Source organism: Nothobranchius furzeri, chromosome 6 (genome assembly GCF_043380555.1).
Source record: "Nothobranchius furzeri strain GRZ-AD chromosome 6, NfurGRZ-RIMD1, whole genome shotgun sequence".
NCBI classification, from domain to species: domain Eukaryota; kingdom Metazoa; phylum Chordata; class Actinopteri; order Cyprinodontiformes; family Nothobranchiidae; genus Nothobranchius; species Nothobranchius furzeri.
Genome location: NC_091746.1, coordinates 45,582,122 through 45,600,852, shown reverse-complemented (window position 1 = coordinate 45,600,852; position 18,731 = coordinate 45,582,122). Strand labels below are relative to the sequence as shown.

At 40.9% G+C, this 18,731-nt stretch overlaps 1 protein-coding gene across 4 annotated transcripts in view; it reads right to left on the bottom strand.

Moving 5' to 3' along the window:
- The window catches only part of palm2akap2 (PALM2 and AKAP2 fusion), a 114,672-nt gene extending 96,165 nt beyond the window's left edge, over positions 1-18,507 (bottom strand). For 2 of the 4 annotated variants that reach the window (XM_015976504.3, XM_015976511.3), the window contains exons 1-2: positions 18,213-18,507; positions 7,599-7,650 (exon numbers count right to left, since the gene is read on the bottom strand). In XM_015976504.3, coding sequence (XP_015831990.3) covers positions 7,599-7,650; positions 18,213-18,256 — 96 coding nt within the window. In that variant the 5' untranslated portion in view covers positions 18,257-18,507. The remainder of the gene's footprint in view (positions 1-7,598; positions 7,651-18,212) is intronic. The other 2 variants (XM_015976517.3, XM_015976526.3) reach the window with 2 other exon arrangements.
- Between the last annotated feature and the right edge of the window lie 224 nt (positions 18,508-18,731).

Here is an 18,731-nt window from a genome sequence, read left to right as displayed (position 1 = left end):
ACCAGGAAGAGACCTAAAGGAAGACCCAGGACACGCTGGGGGTACTATGTCTCTCAGCTGGCCAGGGGACACCTCAGGATTCCCCCTTTAATTTGGTTTTAAATAATTTATTCTTTGATTGTTTACAAGTCTAAAAATTATCACCCTAAGGCAAATGTAACATTTCTGGTGCCTCTAGGGGTCCCATCTGCACCGACTTCCTAATATTTCTTAAAAAGTATATATGCATAATGAAAAGTTTGTTGCAGATTTACAATTCTTTAAAACAGCATTAAAAAAAAGATAGACGCTTGAAGCAGCGATGGCAGAAACTTTGGTCTTTGCTGTATTTGGAGCCATTAGCTCATGAAACAGAATACAGTGGATAAGAATGCCATTTGAGGTTAAAGAACTAAAGAAATGCTGAAATATCCATTTAGACTGTATTTAAAATGGAAACTCAATAGAAATGTCTTGCTAGACATTTATAACAAGGAGAAAAACACTTTTGTTAAAGTGTTAACAAAAAAGTTTCAGTGCAACCATTGTCCATCTTGAAGTAAATAAGAAGCATAAGCTGAAATAGTGAATGCCTGCAGGCTGCCCAGCCCCCCACTCAGTGCAGCCCATTACCCTGACCCTTCACTGCATGCCACAACCACAAATCTCAGCACACGCCACCATTTAGCTCAATCACCCTACCTTCACCCTGCCCCACTCACCTCCCTTCTCTTAAAACTCACTCAGATTTATTTCCCTCTAGAGCTTGCAAAAAAGTCTGCAAAACAGCACCTCTGATCTCGGATTTAAGGAAACTTGTTTGTATTTTGTGAAGATCTGCTTTATAAAAAACTTGCAGAAATTCAAAGAATATGCACAAAGAAGCAAACATTACCCCAAAAAGATATTTTTGCTAATTGATCTAAGTCAGTTTTTCTATTTTGGGTATTTTGTGAATGTATTTTTTTAGATACAGTAACTTAGTGCATGTAAAAACACATGAACTTCTGTCTGCATTTTGCTACTCTGCTTGCGGTTTGACGACCACACGTGCAATGGTTAATTAGAGTGAAGAGCCACTTGCAAGACTTTGGTGAACATACACCCATTCACAAACACACGCACACACGTGCACACATAAAGTTTTTCGGGAAATTCTGACCAGACTGTCCTCCATGTTACTGCGATAATTATACAGTCATAGTACACCACTCTTAAGTCAGAATTTAACAAGATGACATCAACACTGCTCCTTAATTTGGCCAATTAGTATCCATGGTAACAACACAACTTGAAACTGACAGGCTTTAATTACTATAGTAAGTGGGCAATCTTTGCTCATGTGACAGATGACTAACCAAGCTATTTAATTAACGACAATTAAAGTAATTTTATTATCTAGAACAAATACTAATCAGTGGCTTACCCAATGTGGAATGCTAATTTAGATGTCTGCCCCCCTTTTTTAGGTTTCTGTTGTGTTCTTTTTTTCTCTCTCTGTTAAATTTAGATCAGTTCAGAAAATAAATGAGGGAATAAATAAAAGCTGAATGTTAATTTACTGTAATAATTCACGAGTTTCATAAAATAAATGGTAGAAAGCATTTATACACAATGTGTAACTTTGCATGTGTATTACACATGCAAGTTAATGACAAAACACTAAAGTAATCGAACATCTTATTTAAATTTGAAATCAGTAATATATATATATATATATATATATATATATATATATTTACACACACTTTATTTACTGATCACTATAATCTGCATTGGATTGGGTTGTTGTCTCGGGAGCAGGTTCTCATCAGTTTCAGCATTTTGACCTGGACTTTGAACAAGCTTCCACTTTGGCTCAAGTTCTGCTAAAGTATTGATGAGGACAGACCCTAATGGTGATGACAATGAAATCTCAGAGTATCAATTATAGATGACATCATTAGCATGTCATCTGCTGGCTGAAGCTACAAATGAGTACATCTCACTGTGAGGTTTTCTAATGGAAAAGCTGATGGATATTTATTTGCATACAAGCCAAAACCGAACCAAATACATAACAGATATTTTAATATTATTCAGCAGGAAGAAATTGAAACATTTTAGGAAAATCCTGAGAATGTTTGATCAGCTGACAGTTCCTGACTTTGTATTTATGTACCTCCATGTGCCTTATGGTTGTCAGCAGGGGCGGGGTTAGACCCGGCTACTTGGGCTCAAGCCCCGAATGTTTTATGAAAAGCCCCAGATCTAAAACATGGACGTAGCATGCAGTACCAAAGTCCAACAGAGAGGGAGCAGCTGGCAGTAGTTTGTATACAGCCTGCCTGAGCCTCCACCACTGAAGAAGCCCTTCAGCAGCCGGCTTCTTCTGCAGTCTCTGCCTGTAACGCATGTGTGAAGATCAAGCCCCCACAATACAGTTCTGAAACTGAGTCAAACCTGGAAGTGAAATAAATTGCAGTTCCACCCTCATCCGCTGGGGCCTGGTGTCAGAAGCGAGCAAATCCTTATTGACTCCCATGTTAAAAATACCAATTTCACAGCAGAAATAAACATGTTTACAGCCTGGTACCAAAACATGTTTTCTGTTTAAATTATCTAGTTTACACTCATGACAACTCTGAGGGGGGTGAATTTTTTTCTCACTCTTCTGTTTAACTGTATTAAAAGCCTAAAATTCTGTATAATTAATGAGCATCAGACCCACGTGACCACAGAGCTAGCTCCGTGGAAAGGCCTCAGTAGAGCCTGAGTCTGGCTTGGAAACTGCTCCGGCATTTTGAGTCTCTGTGTTTGTGTATTCTTGTCTGGATATTATTTGTGTAATTGTTGGACAAAATGACTTGATGTGGCATTAATTGCACTAATAGAGCATCCAAGGAGTCTCCACTTCATTTTTTTCGGTAAGTAAAATTATATTTATGTATTTTAGGTGACTGCCGAGCTGAGCATAGATTTTAACATGTACTGTTTAACCATGAAATTTAAATGTAATAGGGTAAAACCCAGTGCATTTAACATAATGCTGCACTTTAGAAAATGGGTTGAAATATAACATGTTGGTGGAACTGGGTTCCCACTATCGGCTTGTGGAGCTCTCGGGAGACTGATGTTTTCCACCCTTATCCCCTCCCCGCAGCCCGGTCCATCTCTGTCTGATCGCGGCTTCTGTTAGCTGCGCGGGCTGACAGCTGGTTCTTATTGCAAGCCAGAACCGCCAAAATACGCCACTTCTCCCCTCAGCTCGGTGCATCTCTGTTTGATCGCGGCTTCTGTTTGCTGCATGGGCTGATGGCTTGTGGAGCTCTGGGATGGAAACCTTTCCACTCGGTTCTCCCCAGCGGCAGCTCTGCACATCTCAGATCGCAGCGGCGCTTGTCTGCTGTGCGGCTGCCGGCTTGTGGAGGTCTCGGAGACCTCTGTGTTCCACCCGGTTTTACCCAGCGGTCAGCCCGGCGTATCTCTGACTCAGAAGCTCTGGTGTTGTGCACAGTTTACTCCGGTTGTGGCTAGGTTGCTACCTCCATTAGCTTAGCTCCCACCTCCGCATTAGCTTTGGGTTAGCTTCAGGTTAGCTTGTAGCTAGTTCGACCGGGTGTCGTCAGTTGATTCCAGCCTTACAGCCCCACCCTCAGCTCCTCCTCTCTTCCCTTTTGTGGAATTGTCTGTGCTTGACGGAACCTGTGACACGGTCAAAATGGCGGTGGTGGCCACCTCCCATTTTTCTTCAAAACCGTGTTATTGGAGCCTATGGAAACCCATTGTCCATATATATGTGTCGATGGGTATTACTAGTTTTTTTTTCCTTTGGTCTTTAGTTGAGTTTTTAAACATTTTCTGATTATTTTCTGCCTGCATTTGCAGGAATCTCTTTTTAAATTTGTGAAGCAGGTTAACCCAGACTAATGAGTCCTTCAGACATAATAAAATGGTTCTTAATTAATGATGAATTAAAGGGTTGCTGACAAGTTACAGGCACATTTTAGGCTTTTTTTATTTTTATTTTTTTTACCAGCAACCTGTCACAAATGAGTTTTGTTTCCCATTTATTTTGCAGATTACATAAAAATACCAAAGACGTACTATGTGAGGTACAAATAGCCTTTTAACTGTGGCAAAGAAGTTCTCACAATACATAATGCTTTACTTAAGGATCTAATGAATTTTAGGCGCTATAGACGTTAGAACAGACACTATTTCATTTTCTACTTTTACTCTTTGGAGACCATACTCTGAAATGGTCATGTGTAAAATGTGCCAAAGCCCAGAGTGATCAATTACATCAGGATCACTCAGAAGAACAAAAGAAGTGTAACTTCTTGAGAACAATGAATTACACAAACTGAGTGGATTTTATTTAACTGCAGGGGCGGCGTTAGGCCCGGCTACTTGGGCTGAAGCCCCGGATCTTTCATGATAAGCCCCGGATCTAAATCGCGGAAGTAACATGCAGTACCAAAGTCACACAGAGAGGGCGCAGCTGGCAGTAGTTTGTAAAGTCCCATTTAGTCGTCACACACACAGGTGTGTGGTGAAATTTATTCTCCGATTTTGACCCATCCCCTGAGTTGCAGACACGCCGCGCTCGGGAACTATTTGGTGGTTTAATCCCCCAATCCAACCCCAATCCAATGCTGAGTGTCAAGCAGGGAGGCATTGGGTCCCATTTTTCTCAAAATCTTTGGTATGACCCGACCAGGAGTCGAACCTCCTTCTCCCGATCTCAGGGCAGACACTCTACCACTAGGCTACTTAGTCAGTATACAGTTTACCTGAGACTGAAGAGAAGCCCTTCAGCAGCTGGCTTCTGCAGTCTGTCTGAAACGCATGAGTGAAGATGGATATAAGGACGTTTTTTTAGACCAAAAGTACAACGACAGAACCCCAGCTCTGATGAGACTGGTGTTGACTCAGGTTTGTGAGTCTTATTTGAAAATATTTGTTGTGCTGCTGGTTTGCCTAAAGTTAGCTTACTATCAGGTAAAGTTGTTGGAGAAAGAAAGGGAATATTCACTATCATCTCACACTAAACACTAACAGGAACAATACTCTGCCCTGAATATGCTGAATATGTAGCTTCAGATTAAACATTATGTGGTACAAGACAAATATATATGATGTTGACTAGTGCGTGTCACGTGTGTGCGCGCATGCGTGTGTGTGCGCGTGCGCGCGCGTGTGTGCGCGCGCGTGTGTGTTAAGCCCCGGATCTTCTTCAGTCCTAAATCCGCCCCTGTTTAACTGTAACACAGATTATGACCATAAACCAGTAAAGGTAAGAATGAATTAATAATTTTGACTTTGTGAACTGAACTTTGTTTTGCTGCTTCTTTGGCTGCTGGTCCAGTGAGTTTTGCACATAGAGTATTGGCATTTCTATTGTTGGAAAGAGGAGAGCCTGACCTTTAATTAAAGCAACAGTTTTAGTGGATAGGATCAAATTGCATCGTCACTTTTGTGTGTTTTACCTCAACATGTGTATTTAGCATCTTTTTACATTTCTTTCATTTTGCAGTTTATTGTTGGGATTGGTCTTGTTGAGGTAGAAAATATTTTTTCTATCGTTTAGATGAGCTTCTTCTCTAGTATGCAGAGTATTGGTAAACATTTAGCATGTTTTTGGGCAACACATTCTAACTCACAACGGGTTGGGAAACAAACGCCTTGGTCTGTGACCCTCCACGTCAGACCCCAACGCCGTAAGTGCCTTTTTCGTCACAGCTGGACAAAAAAGGGATTTCTCTAACTGCAAATTCCAATGCAGCATAAAATTGACAAGATGGGATGTTTACTGGCACTGCACCGAACCAGCATATGTCACCGCATCCGAACCTTAACCCTCTTGCTATTTCTAACCTTCCCGTCTCACCCAATCGTAACATTTCCCGCTTTGCTATTTGGAACCTCCCCCTTGCCTGGGCCCCAAACCAACACATTCTCAGTCCGAACGCACGGGACAGACATGCTTGGTCACTGTGAGGGGAAGGTTAGAAATAGTAAGAGGGTTAAGGTTCGGATGCGGTGAAATGTGCTGGTTCGGTGCAGCGCCAGCAGACATGCCATTGTGTCAATTTTACATTGCAATGGGAATTGCAGTCGATCAAAACCCTTTTGGTCCAGCTGTGACGAAAAAGGGCACTTTCGTCATTGGGATCTAACACGGAGGATCACTGACCAATCATTTGTTTCTGATGCGTTGGGAGTGAGAATGTGTTGCTTTGGAACAACTTTGCTGCCGGAAGTGCTGGGTTTCCCAATGCCAGGATCCCTTGCATTTAAGAAGTTTAGAATGAGTTTACTTTTTGTACTTGGAACATGTGATAAGGTCTCGTTCTAATAACTCAGCCAGCCCCGTATGGGCTTATGTTGCTTGAAGTGGTAACAACAGCTTCAATTAGAACATTTAGCTACAAAAACGCTTCAAGTGTTCTTGGCTTTGTGCACCAAACCAAAGCGTATTAACTAGTACAGTAATCAAAACACACATGAAGGTTACTCAAGAAGCAGACATGCTGAAACCACAAGACCTTTCCTTCACATCAGATGCACCTTTGACTCAACAAGCACATGAAGCTTGGTATGGCTGCCATGCTTCAATGTGGCCAAAATAGTTTCTCTATCTGCTGCAGCTACAACTCCCCCACCCCACACACACACGTCAGCGGATGAATGTGTTCCCTTGCTTCTGTGCATCCTAAGTGTGTGTGGTATGTTGTGGTTCCCTGCTGGCGCCAAATTTAGTCCCAAGCAGCGAGCCCTGGTGCAACTGTTGCTGAAGTCCAAACGTTTAACGGCGAGTATCCAAAAATAATCCTCACCACCATCGCACAGCAAAGTATCTAAAATTATTGGCTGTTTGGCCAAAGCAGGAGAGGAAAAAGCGGGCCTGATTTTCCACAAACTCACTCAAAAAAATAAAAAAGAGATGAACGATGAAAGCTGACAAGAACAGGAAGGCAAATGCAGAACTGCTACACAGAAGGCTGGAGAGGCAGTTGACAACTGGTGCAACAAAAATCACTTTGTTTTATGAGATGAAAATGTGTGTAGGAGGCTCTGATGTCATGCTGCACGGCTCCCAACACATTTAATGTTTGAATTTATTGGGCAAGAATTAGTCCTTTATGCAAGAAACAAACATGCAGCTCTGGGTTTATCTTAGGTTTTGTGTTTGCACACTTGAGTTTGCTTCAGACAGTCACAATGGACTTCCAACAGATTGTAGAAAATAAGCTGGAATGAAAAACAGAAGCCAAGAAAACTCATTCACATGAACTTCAGAAGCAACTGTGACTTTTATGGCTTTAGTTCTGTCAAAGTACTTTGATGTGAAGCCGAAATCTACTTTTTTCTAGTGCAGCTGCTTGAAGGGATGGCAATTTGATGTTAAAAGTTGATTTGATCAAGCAGAAACCGGATAACAAAGAAAAAGAGAGAAATAAAGAGAAAAGTGGTGAAGAAGCTCTAAGGATCTAGATGTGAGTGAGTGAGTGACAGAACAAACTCAAGCTGGGATGTGTGACAGCAGAGGCCCTGGGATTTTTACAGTCAGGCAGTAAAACAAACAGACTGAAGGTCATAAATAAAGGACAAGAGGAGTGAATACATGGACTTACCGCCAAGGCCTGCAGCCTCTCTTTGTGGAGCTGTGCCTCCTCACACGACATCCTGAGGGGGAAGCAGGGGAGAGAGGGAGGTGAAAGGAGAGCAAGAGGTGAGATTTTCAGGGAAGTCGGAGTCCCTCAGTAGAGGCTTTGAGAGACACAGAGGGGAGGGAAGGAGAGGAGTGAGGGAGAGGAGAAGGATCCAGATGTCTTTCCTCAGAAATCATCCAACCAGAGTGGGAGAAGAACCAAAGATCTCTCACTCAGTGGCCATGTGCCTCACACTCAACCCACTGCTTGCATTTTCTGTCTCTGTCTGTCTGTCACCCTCTCTTTCTTTGGCTCTCAGAATCTCTCCTCCCATTTGTCCCCTCCTCTCCACCACCCCCCTCTCCTCCCATCTTTAGGCATGGGCCATGTGTGATTAAACAGCTGGGAGGAGCAGCTGAGAGAGGGATGGGGCAGCTAGAGTAGGAAGAGAAGGGGTTGTGTAAAAAGAGGGAAGACAGAAAAAAGAAATTAGGGGGAGAAGAAGAGAAAGGGAAAATGCAGACACATGGTAAACTGAGGTAGAGGAGTCATTTGTCACAGCTGAAAGGTGGAGGTGTGCAGTGCAGTTGAGGAAAAGTTACTAATTTAAATTCACATGTTGGGTATTTTTCTATGTGACTTAGATGTGGGACAAACTGTGAATTTAAATCTTCTTATTTATGGATGAAGAACTGTTTAAATACTAGAGCGACTATCCTCAAATATAAGTTTAGCTGTGTTGCTCATTCCAGGGCTGTCTGGTCTCTAAGTGGAATTTTCTGATGACTTTAAGCTCAACAGGGAGAAAAGTATTTACTTGAATAATATTTCTAAACTTTGATGAGTAGATTTTTTTTCCTATAAGGAAGTTTGTAAAATGTAGGTATACTTTTACATAGTAGAAATTTGTACTTGAATTTTTTTCTCCAAAGGATCAGGCATGTTCTGGTGAACATCTGACACCAAAAGGAGAGTTTGACTTTAGAAAATAAAAGCAGAATGATGCTTATTATGAACTGGGAATCAAGATTAAAAAAATGCTAGGAAACACACACACACACACACACACACACACACACACACACACACACACACACACACACACAGGAAAGTGTGTGTAATTTGGTCACTGCTACCTGTGATATTACTGTCACCTGTTCTTGCTCTTGAACCTCTTTGACCTCCTCCATAAGGGTCGACATCTTGCTCCCATCCTGCTCTAACTCTCTTTTCACACCATCCAGCTACACCTCCTTTCCATTTCTTTTTCATTTCCTGCTTCCATCTCCTAAAATGTCCCCACAGATGTATCACTGCCTTCTGTCCATCCATCATTTATTTTTTTTACTCATCACTCCCTAACTCCTCATTCAACTCCCTTCTTTTACCCGTCCCTCTGTTCATTTCATTATCATTTTCTAATATTTTTACCCATCCATCCTTTTATTTAATGATTTTTTTCCTCCAGTCTATCTCTAACATCCTCTTTCTCTCTCTCTCTCTCTCTCTCTCTCTCTCTCTCTCTCTCTCTCTCTCTCTCTCTCTCTCTCTCTCTCTCTCTCTCTCCCCTGTTTTTCCATCCTCCTTCCACAAGCACACATCCATATAAGGAAAAACAGCAGCAGCTCTTGCGTACTCCTGTGGGAAAACAGAAGCATGCTAAGCACACACACATTAACACAACAGGCTATGAGTTACTCCATGAGAATAAACATGCAGAACAAATGAATATTGGTAGGAGAAATGATAGAATTAAAGGTGACAAATTGTCAGATCCACTATTTGTTTTTACGTTTCTCCATGAAAATTAGAAATCCGGGGCCTCGTGTCAGTAGATCTCCCTGACGACTGATGATTATTGTTGAATAAAAATCATGTAATGATTATTATCTTTGTTGTAGCAATTCTGCTTGGCAACAAACCTCATTGAAACACTTGTTTATTACTCCTTAAAGCAGGCTCCTAACTTTTGTCTGTGTCCAATATAGCCATATACACACATTAGTGATTCATTAAAACTTTACACAGACATGTAGAGTTACAACTGTTAACCATCGGGTGGGTTATTCAGATTTTATAAATGTAATTTTTACAAATAAAAACTTGGTAAGCTCTATCTAATCAGAGACAAGCTTGAGGAGACTCCCTTAGGGGGTCATGGATCCCAGGTTGAGAATCACTGTCTTAAAGGGCAGCTTATTTAAAAAAACAAACGCATTAATGGGTTAAACAACAAAGCTGATTTCTGGGCTGTGCCCATAAAGAAATACCCCACACATTCTCAGCCAAACAGATTGTTCTGTTATTGACTCTTGTTTGGTGCCGTTTATTGGACTGGATGTTCAAAGTCTAAAGAAATCATGTTTTTTGGTCATTTAGTAAACAACAAGATATTCTACTAATAAACTGGCATGTGGGAAAACCATTTACGGCCCTAAAAGTGTGGCTCCTCATCCAGGTTCACCGTGATCACACTCTGCTGTGGGATGGCATCCCACTCCTCAACCAGCATTTGTCACAATCAGCCATTGTGGCTGTGTTGACAGAAACAGTACACCCAAAGCTGATACCACAAATGTATAACGGGGTTGAGGTCAGACTGCAGCTAGGCCTTATCATCCTCTCTACTCAATGATCAGAATGTGGTTTATGATTAACTATAACCTCCTGTGGGGGTTGGGGGTCCTGATCTGGGATTTCCACTAGTTTCATAATCTCATTTTGATATCTGTGTACATCAGGATTACGTGCTGCCCTACACCATCACACCAGAAGCTGTAACCTTATCAGTTTTTACATTTGAGCTTTACAAGCCAAATCAGGACACCACCCCATAAACACTTGTCTTTTATAGGGCTGGGCAATATGTTGATATTTAAAAATATTGATACAATTTCAAACAAGAAACAAAATTATCTTATACTGAAATGACTTTTCAAGACGCAAGCATAGTGATTAGCCGCTATGCTAGCAACTAGCTTGCGCTCTCTACTAAGTGGCAGAAGTTTCAGTTAACAATCTTTTGGGAAGAATTAAAAAAAGGAAGAAGGCTGGAGCACTTAAAGTGAGAAAAGGTTTTAATCCTGTCCTGCTTTTGATTTTCACCTTTTGGGAAGAGTTTGAATGAGACCGCTAAGAGTAGCCTGCCAGCTATGTGGATAGCATTCAAATTTGAAATCGTTTAGAGATTTTTTAAGCCCTAACATCAACAACCCCAGCATGTTGGCTGCACTTGCTGAATTAAACCCCCTGACCAAGAAAGCCAAACTTTCCCCTAAATTATTTTAATTTTCGTGTTTTCCTCTTCTAATGTCTGTTGGACTCCTTCCTCGTGTCCGATAAAGTATGCCCACCTTTCTTCCTCATTTCCAGCCCGTTGTTCTGGTGTTAGCCATGCTGGTAGGTCGTCATTGCAGACAACGGCATCATTGTTCCTCTGCAATGCCACAACGACACGATGACCTCACTGCACAGCCAGCCCAAACCGCCCCCCTCCCCTTCCCAGCCTTCCCCACCACCCCAACCCAGAAGTAATAGCCTCCAGATGTGGACTAGAAGCAGGAAAACACACACACACACACACACACACACACACACACACACACACACACACACACACACACGAAAAAATAAGAGTTACAATATGTTGAAGTTGAAGGAGGTGGGAATTAGCAAATATGGACAAAAAAAGCCAGTTAGGAAAAGCTAATGTACATGCTTTTGTGTGTGTGTGTGTGTGTGTGTGTGTGTGTGTGTGTGTGTGTGTGTGTGTGTGTGTGCGCACCACATTAATGTGGTCATCGTTTTTGTCTGCTTCTTGTGAGTTTGTTCTCCCACATCTCAGTTCTCCCTAAAATAACTGAAACACACAGAGCCGGCCATCCAGCGCAAACTGCGCTCTGCTGCAGTGAGTTACTGTATGAAAGTACAGAAATGTCTTCACACACTTCAGTTAGTAAAAATGCGGTTGAGGGACAATCCATCATAGCAGACCTAAATGTGTTCACGCCGTATGGCCATATTTTTTATGGGGATGAAAAATCAAGTCCTCATATGCCAGTCATTAAATTTTAAAACCATGTTTAAGATTAGGAAAATGTGAGCTTTGGGTTAGGAAAGCAGCAGTTTAAGGTTTATTGAGCAAATGGGTGTCAAAAGACAGAAAAAGGGCAAATGAGGAAAAAAGAAAACATCAATTGGAGGAGTGTGTGTGTGTGTGTGTGTGTGTGTGGGGTGGGGGGGGGTGGGGGTGGGGGGGGGTGTTATGGTGAGGATGCCAGACCTTAACATCATTCATATTTCATAAGCAGCTGATGGAGGCTGAGTTTAGTCTGAGTGTGTTTATTCAGTCAGCATAAAAAATGATGAAAAATGTGTTGATATCTATTTTACAATGACAGATTTCCCCTTGATGTGATGGGGCTCATGCTAGCCAAAGTCTACGAGTTAGACACATCATTTGATATATTCATATTTAGAACAAATTGATGAAAAAAATAAGGTCATGATCATTTGTTTGTAAACTAAAAAATTTACCACTACAGTGTGGTTCACCTTTCGCAGTCTCGCAGTCACGAACATTTTTGCTACAAGTTTACATGCTTTGTTTTTTACAGCGCATTGTGTTCTGCACCTAAATGGGCAAAAATTTTAACATTTAAAGTGTTTAAACAAGAGAGAAAAGTGTGAAAATGTTAATTGGTGTCTGGGAAAAGTGTGCAGTGAGGTGTTTTACACAGCCTTAAAACATTGTGGCGTTGCGCTGGGACGCGCACGTCTGCGGAGGAAAAAAGAGCGCACTGTGCAAAGGCTTGAGTGCGTTAATAATCAGTGCTGCTGTGCCTTCATATGCAGGAGGAGGAGACGCAAGTCTCTTCATGACGACAAGAGACTTAAACGCTGGGGTGAATGTGTGCAAATAAAACTGTTCAACCATGCACGCATGCTGGAAATATGGCTAGGGATCGTGTCATCATCACCGACGCAGCCGCCATGATGGCAGCCTATGAGTCTTTTCTTGTTGTTTGTTACTTCTGACAACAGCGTACTCAGTCTCGGTCCAGCAGCTTCATTTAATCTCTTATTCATTCGATTGGTTCTTATACAACCATGGTAAATCGCTGCTGTGTTGTGGGGTGCAACATGTGATCGCCATGGGAATAAAAGTAGAAAAAAATCTAACGAGCTAACTTTTCACTGTTTTCCTGTTTGAAGGCGTAACCACGGAGACCAAGTATTTAACTTAACAAAGTCTCGTCGGCTCACTTGGATTGTAGCTGTAAGACAAACAGACATCATCTTCTAGAATATTTTCATTCTGGTAAGTTACAAAGAGTTTACGTACTTTTTTACGCAACATTTCTTTCCTTTGGCTGTGACATGCACACACACACACACACAGGCTACACACACATACCAGTAGACTAATGTGGGCGCACTGAAAAAGAACACAACTTCTGCTACACTTCTTCTATGGGATGACTATTTTGATTGTTTTACTAGAAAAACCAGCAAATGAAGTGTTTACCTCTCATCCGCACATTTACATTCTCACATCACAAAATAAGATAGGCGAAAATGTCCGTTGTGCGCAACTGCGGTGTCATCTGTGCTCCACTCTTGGGTCTTTCATATGGATCCAAACCATTTACAATGTGGATTTTTGTCCACATTCCGGTCCCCGACGTCTTTATTTAATGTATCTCTGTATATTTTGCATCCATTTCGGGATTTTAACATGTTATTTAACACTTCCTTTATTCCAAAATCTGCTTCTTCTCTGTGACGTACTGCTTGTTTTCATGGTTTGTATACCCTCGCAAGGCCATCAACATGTCTGCCACATCCCAGAATGCGACGCATAATCACCTGTGATCCTGAGCCCTATAAAACTGTTGAGAGATGGACATTCTGGTCTGTTTGTGTGTGTGTGTGTCTGACCCCAACAATAAAAGCTGCATTTGCTACAAGCATCCATAGTATTTGTAAAAAATTGTAGCTGATTTTGTCTCTTGCAGGTCATTTTTAGAACGTAACTCCTGCGATAAACAAGGGATCGCTGTATTTGTCAACATTTAGCAAAGTTACCTTGATAGCAACCTTTAGGTGATCATAACTATTGTAAAAATGCTATATCTTACCTGTTGAGGAGACCTTCGTAAATGACCTCTTCTTTGAGAAATAGAATGTTGGTGTCGATTGTCAATTATCTAGAACATGATACTCTTGAGAGTTTAATTGAAAATAACTGGCCTTTAATTTCAAGCCTTTCCTCCAAGAGGCTTCTTCAGTTCTAAAACTTGAGTGGAGTGAGGGAGTTCTGTAAGTTGTGCTCAGAAAGAAAGTGTTGATAAGGAAACAGAAGTCACTATTGCGGTAGCGCGACTCGGGTTGCGAATGACCACAGTCACCAGTTGTTGTCATGTATGTATGTATGTATGTATGTATGTATGTCTGATCTCAGAATTGTGTGTACTGAAACTCTAATTTGCCTCTGGGATTTGAATTGAATGAGGCCATTGTTATTACTAATGTTATCAAGGCAACACGAGTCGCTGGCCCGGGGATGAGTGTCCTAACAGGTCCCCGACAAGGCCAGCAAGCGGACTGTTTCGGTCACATGACTCAAGGTGCAGGTTTCTGTGAAACTGCCAGGCTGAGGCATAACAAGTCAAGGCTACACTGTAGGTGTTGAAACAATGAACCCTACGGCTCCTCCATTGGCGGATTTAACTATTTGGGGGCCCAAGGCGAACACAGGTATGGGCCCCCCTTACACTAAATTTTTGACAATCTTATCTTTAACTGGATTTGCGAAACTCTTCCCTCATCTGACATGAGTTATTTGTTATTTGATGTGAGGTGAGGTGATCTGTATGCCACAAAGAAACACAAAACAGCACAAAAATGGCAGCAATCTTGTATATTCTGCTCTGTCTCTTTGTCAGACTCTCAACCCAGAAATGGCTGCAGGCAGCAAGCTCTGGAGCTCTAGACTGACTCCACCCCCTAGCCAGTCAGTCAGTAGTTGATGACGCCACATTTTAAGCACAGCTCAGTACGCTAGGAACAACGGAGCAGGTAATGAAATGTTAGGGGGAAAAAAAACTCAGTGTTTCAGGAAAAGGCTTCCCAACCATTGAACTGAACTCATTGAAATCACGCTGAGTAGTGAAGTTGGAAAAGGGCCATAAGCCCCTACTCTTGACGCAAGTTTTAGAGCTGAAGAAGCTTGTTGGATGAAAGGTGAAACATCTTCAAGATAACAAAAAAAACTTCATTTGTTTTCAATGAAACTCTAGGTGTCTACAGCTAATTTATGCTACTTACAAGGATAGAGTTCACCAGCAGCAGCTAAATGCAGCACTTCCTGTGAATCCTTGAGTCAAGTCTTGCAGAAATCACTTGATATTCTTGCTCCGCTAAACATTTAATGTAAAATAGATGTTTATTATTATTTTTAAATATATTTTTATGTAATTTTTTTCATTTTCTTTCAGATTAGATTTGTTTGATGATAGCACTTTCGGTCATGTTGCTTACATACATTGGAAATGTTTATTTTTTATTTTTTTAATGTTTAAAGGAATGCAATGACCTAATAAACTAAACTTCAAACTTCACTTTGATCTCGGCTTTTAGACTAGCTGTTAGCTGATCAATCCTGTCATAAATAAGCCCTGTTTCTCCACCTAGAGGTTGTTAAGGAAGATGATGAGACAAAGTAATCCAATTAAAGCTAATGGTAGTTTTAAACTGAATGTAATTTCATCTAAATTCCTGAAAAAAGCTCCTAAACTACACTAAAGCAATTACAAAACTTCTACAAGTACTAATGACCATAGGTGAACAAACTTCATGATTCATTTCAAGGGCGGTCTTCATGTTTCACTGTAATAAAGCTAATTTACAAAATGCTAAATGAAAACTAACATGTTGTAATATTTTAAAAACATATTGTTTAATGTTAAAGGAAACCAATCATTCAGATTGTATTTTCCATCCACCTCTGTTTTGTCTAAAAGGTTTCTATCAGTGAATTTAAACAGAAAGTGCAGCTATGTGATATTCTTGGAAGAAGCTGAGTTGCATACAGAAGAGCATCAGAGGTCTCCAGCCATCACATTTATTACTACCTCAGCATTTTCCTTTGGATCACACATATCCTTTGACTGCTTTATGTTATGTTTGCAGGAGCTGAAATGCTTTTTTTTTTGTACAATTCTAATGAACAGTCTTCCCACTTTCAGAGAAGCATACGTTTTTAATTCCATATATTTATTTAAGGGGCTTCTAGCTTGGACTTCTCTAGTTTTATTTGTGTAAATTAGAGATTTATTCATCAATAAAGCAAAAACAAAGAAAAGCATCACACAACTTTCCCTCTGCATTTCTTCTGTTTTTAATGTGCAAGACAAAATCCATTCTTTTGTATTGTTTTTTCTTTAAGCCAAACATGGGCATAATGCATAACATCAGTAAATGCACCGCCTGCAGCATGACCACAAACACTGCCTCATCTTTTTGTTGTATAAGGGAATAAACAGAAAACAGGATTATACAAATCTTTGAAATGAGACAAAGACAAGATGCTGACGACTGAATCGTGACGACAGCGACTCCATTTTTCAATTAAAACATTAATTATTGATGCACCAGCAGAGCCTGATGGTGTCATTATTTGATGCTCTTTCCCCTTCTGATTCTGGTGCTTTAAGAAAAAAACACACTCTGCCTCGTCACTCAGATTGCCAGGTGACAACTGATTGGACCTTGGTTGACAGTAAGCTGCAAAATCCCTCATCAGTTGTGGATCAAGTGAAGTAATTGACAATGTGCAATGTCCCAAAAATTAAATCCTTTTACAGATGCAAAACAAGTTTGTATGATCACCATGCTCTGCAGAACGACATAATGTGCTCATCATATGTGCAAAAATAGGGCTTGCATACCTGCAGCTACTTCTAAGTGTTCCTTTTTGAAATACTGTCTTTCATTATTAAAGTGATGTATTAAGAATATATTAGAATGCTTTAAATGTTCTATCTTCACTCTTAGGCTTTCTAAACTCCCTTCTTACTAAAAATAAACCAGATGAAATAAAGAGTTCAGTTTGAGTTCACTGACACACCAGTAGTATTATGTTTAACTCATGCATGTGGCACACATTATCAATGAGTTAAACACAAAAGTAAAGAGAAGAGCTACACATCTCTGAATGTTAAGGAACTCCTATGCCCTCAGTTTCACTACAGCATCACAATCATCACTTCTCCACAAGTCAGTTCAAAATCAGACTTAACATGTCTGTGATAAAAGGAAAATAAAATCAAAATAAAGAAAGACATGTAAAATGTAGTCCTTATTTTAAATCCATGAGGACCAATAATGGGCTTACCTACTCTACGTTAGATTCAGGAACACTCTCCAGGTATGCGCCCCACTATTTTAAGCTTTACTTCAATGCATTTTTACTTCTTGATTATTCTGATGATATCCTGTGCTAAAATGTACAATCATGAACTTTTAAAAAAGGTCATCTTAATTTTATTTATTTATTTATACATTTTTGCATGGGATACTTTAAATGTGTCTGTTTACAATCACCTGGAAGTTCTTCCTCTTTGATTCATGTGATAAACATTCCAGATGAACCAAAGATCTCCAGATGTCAAGGTAAAAATGATTTCTTGTGACACTTTTTGCCATATTTGTTTCAAGAAACTGTGAAGGAAGGTTTAAATGGATAACATGCAGATGTTTATATTTTTGTTTTATTCTAGCTGAAGTGGCTGATTCTTAAAAGTCATGTTACTCAATGTGTTAAGTTTGGTGTCACACGTTTTCAAACCACATTTCTGGGTGGCTAAAAAGTTTGTAAACCTTTTTTTTTTTTATTATATAATCTTTTTGTTTTCTATTTGAAAAAAAATCAAAAATTTGAACAACTGAAGAAAAAAGTAATTGATAGGAAGAAGGGGTCTGCAGCATGGCGGACTGTGCTGATAGACTGGCTGAACCAGCCTTCATCCTCCACACACACACACACACACACACACACACACACACACACACACACACACACACACACACACACACACACACACACACACACACACACACACACACACACACACACACACACACACACACACACACACAGCATAAACCACACTGCAAGGAGCAAAAGTGGGAGAACACTGAGAACTGAAATTTCAAGCAGTCAGTTAACATCCATCCATCTATTCATTTTCATCTGCTTATCTGGATCAATCAGTTAACATAAAAGACAAAATGATGCAAAAACAGGACACAGCAGAAATGTTGGTTTGCAGTGAGGTGAGATGCTATTGGAGGGAGGTGTAGGTGCAGAAAGGCCAGATGTAGCGTGGAGACGAGGAGGAGGAGTGTACATGGTGTACCGCGTGTCCCCTCTCCAGTCATGACTGAGCAGCAGCCTTACCATGACGGAGCTCCCGTTCCCATGGAAACCCAGCCTGTCAGATGAAGGAAAGACTGGTGGAGGGATGCAGGTGAGAAGACGAGTGATGGTAGGGAAGAAATGGTACAGATAGATAGAGGTGGAGATCTACTTACTGGGGTTTCATCGTGCCGTTCCTTTGCAAACGTGTGTCTGACATGGCTGCAGCACGTCTCACGTCTGTCTCCTCTTCCTCGTCCTGCTCCTGGACTCCTGTCCCCCAGTGTCCTTTGACAGAGTTATGTCCTCTTCTTCCTCCTCGGCTCCTTCTCCTCCCTCCCTGCCTCCCTATATTTTCCTCCTCCTTCTCTCGTCCTGCCTTTTCCGTGTGTGTGTTAGTTATGCCAGGATGTGTCGCAGCAGCTGATGCTGCCGCTCCTGCATCACCCTGCTCCACTAGCAAAAGGGAATGTTTGTGTGTATGTGTGTGTGTGTGTGTGTGTGTGTGTGTGTGTGTGTGTGTGTGCGAGCGCGCGCACGTGTGTGTGTGTGTGTGTGTGTTTGAGAGGATAGAATGGGTGAATATTATAAAAAGAAGAAGAAACCATTTTTATTCTTTATCTCTAGGTATAAATCCAGATGAGGGTTACCGTGAGAAACAAAGGATGAAAACGAGTGATGATGTAGAGAAGGAT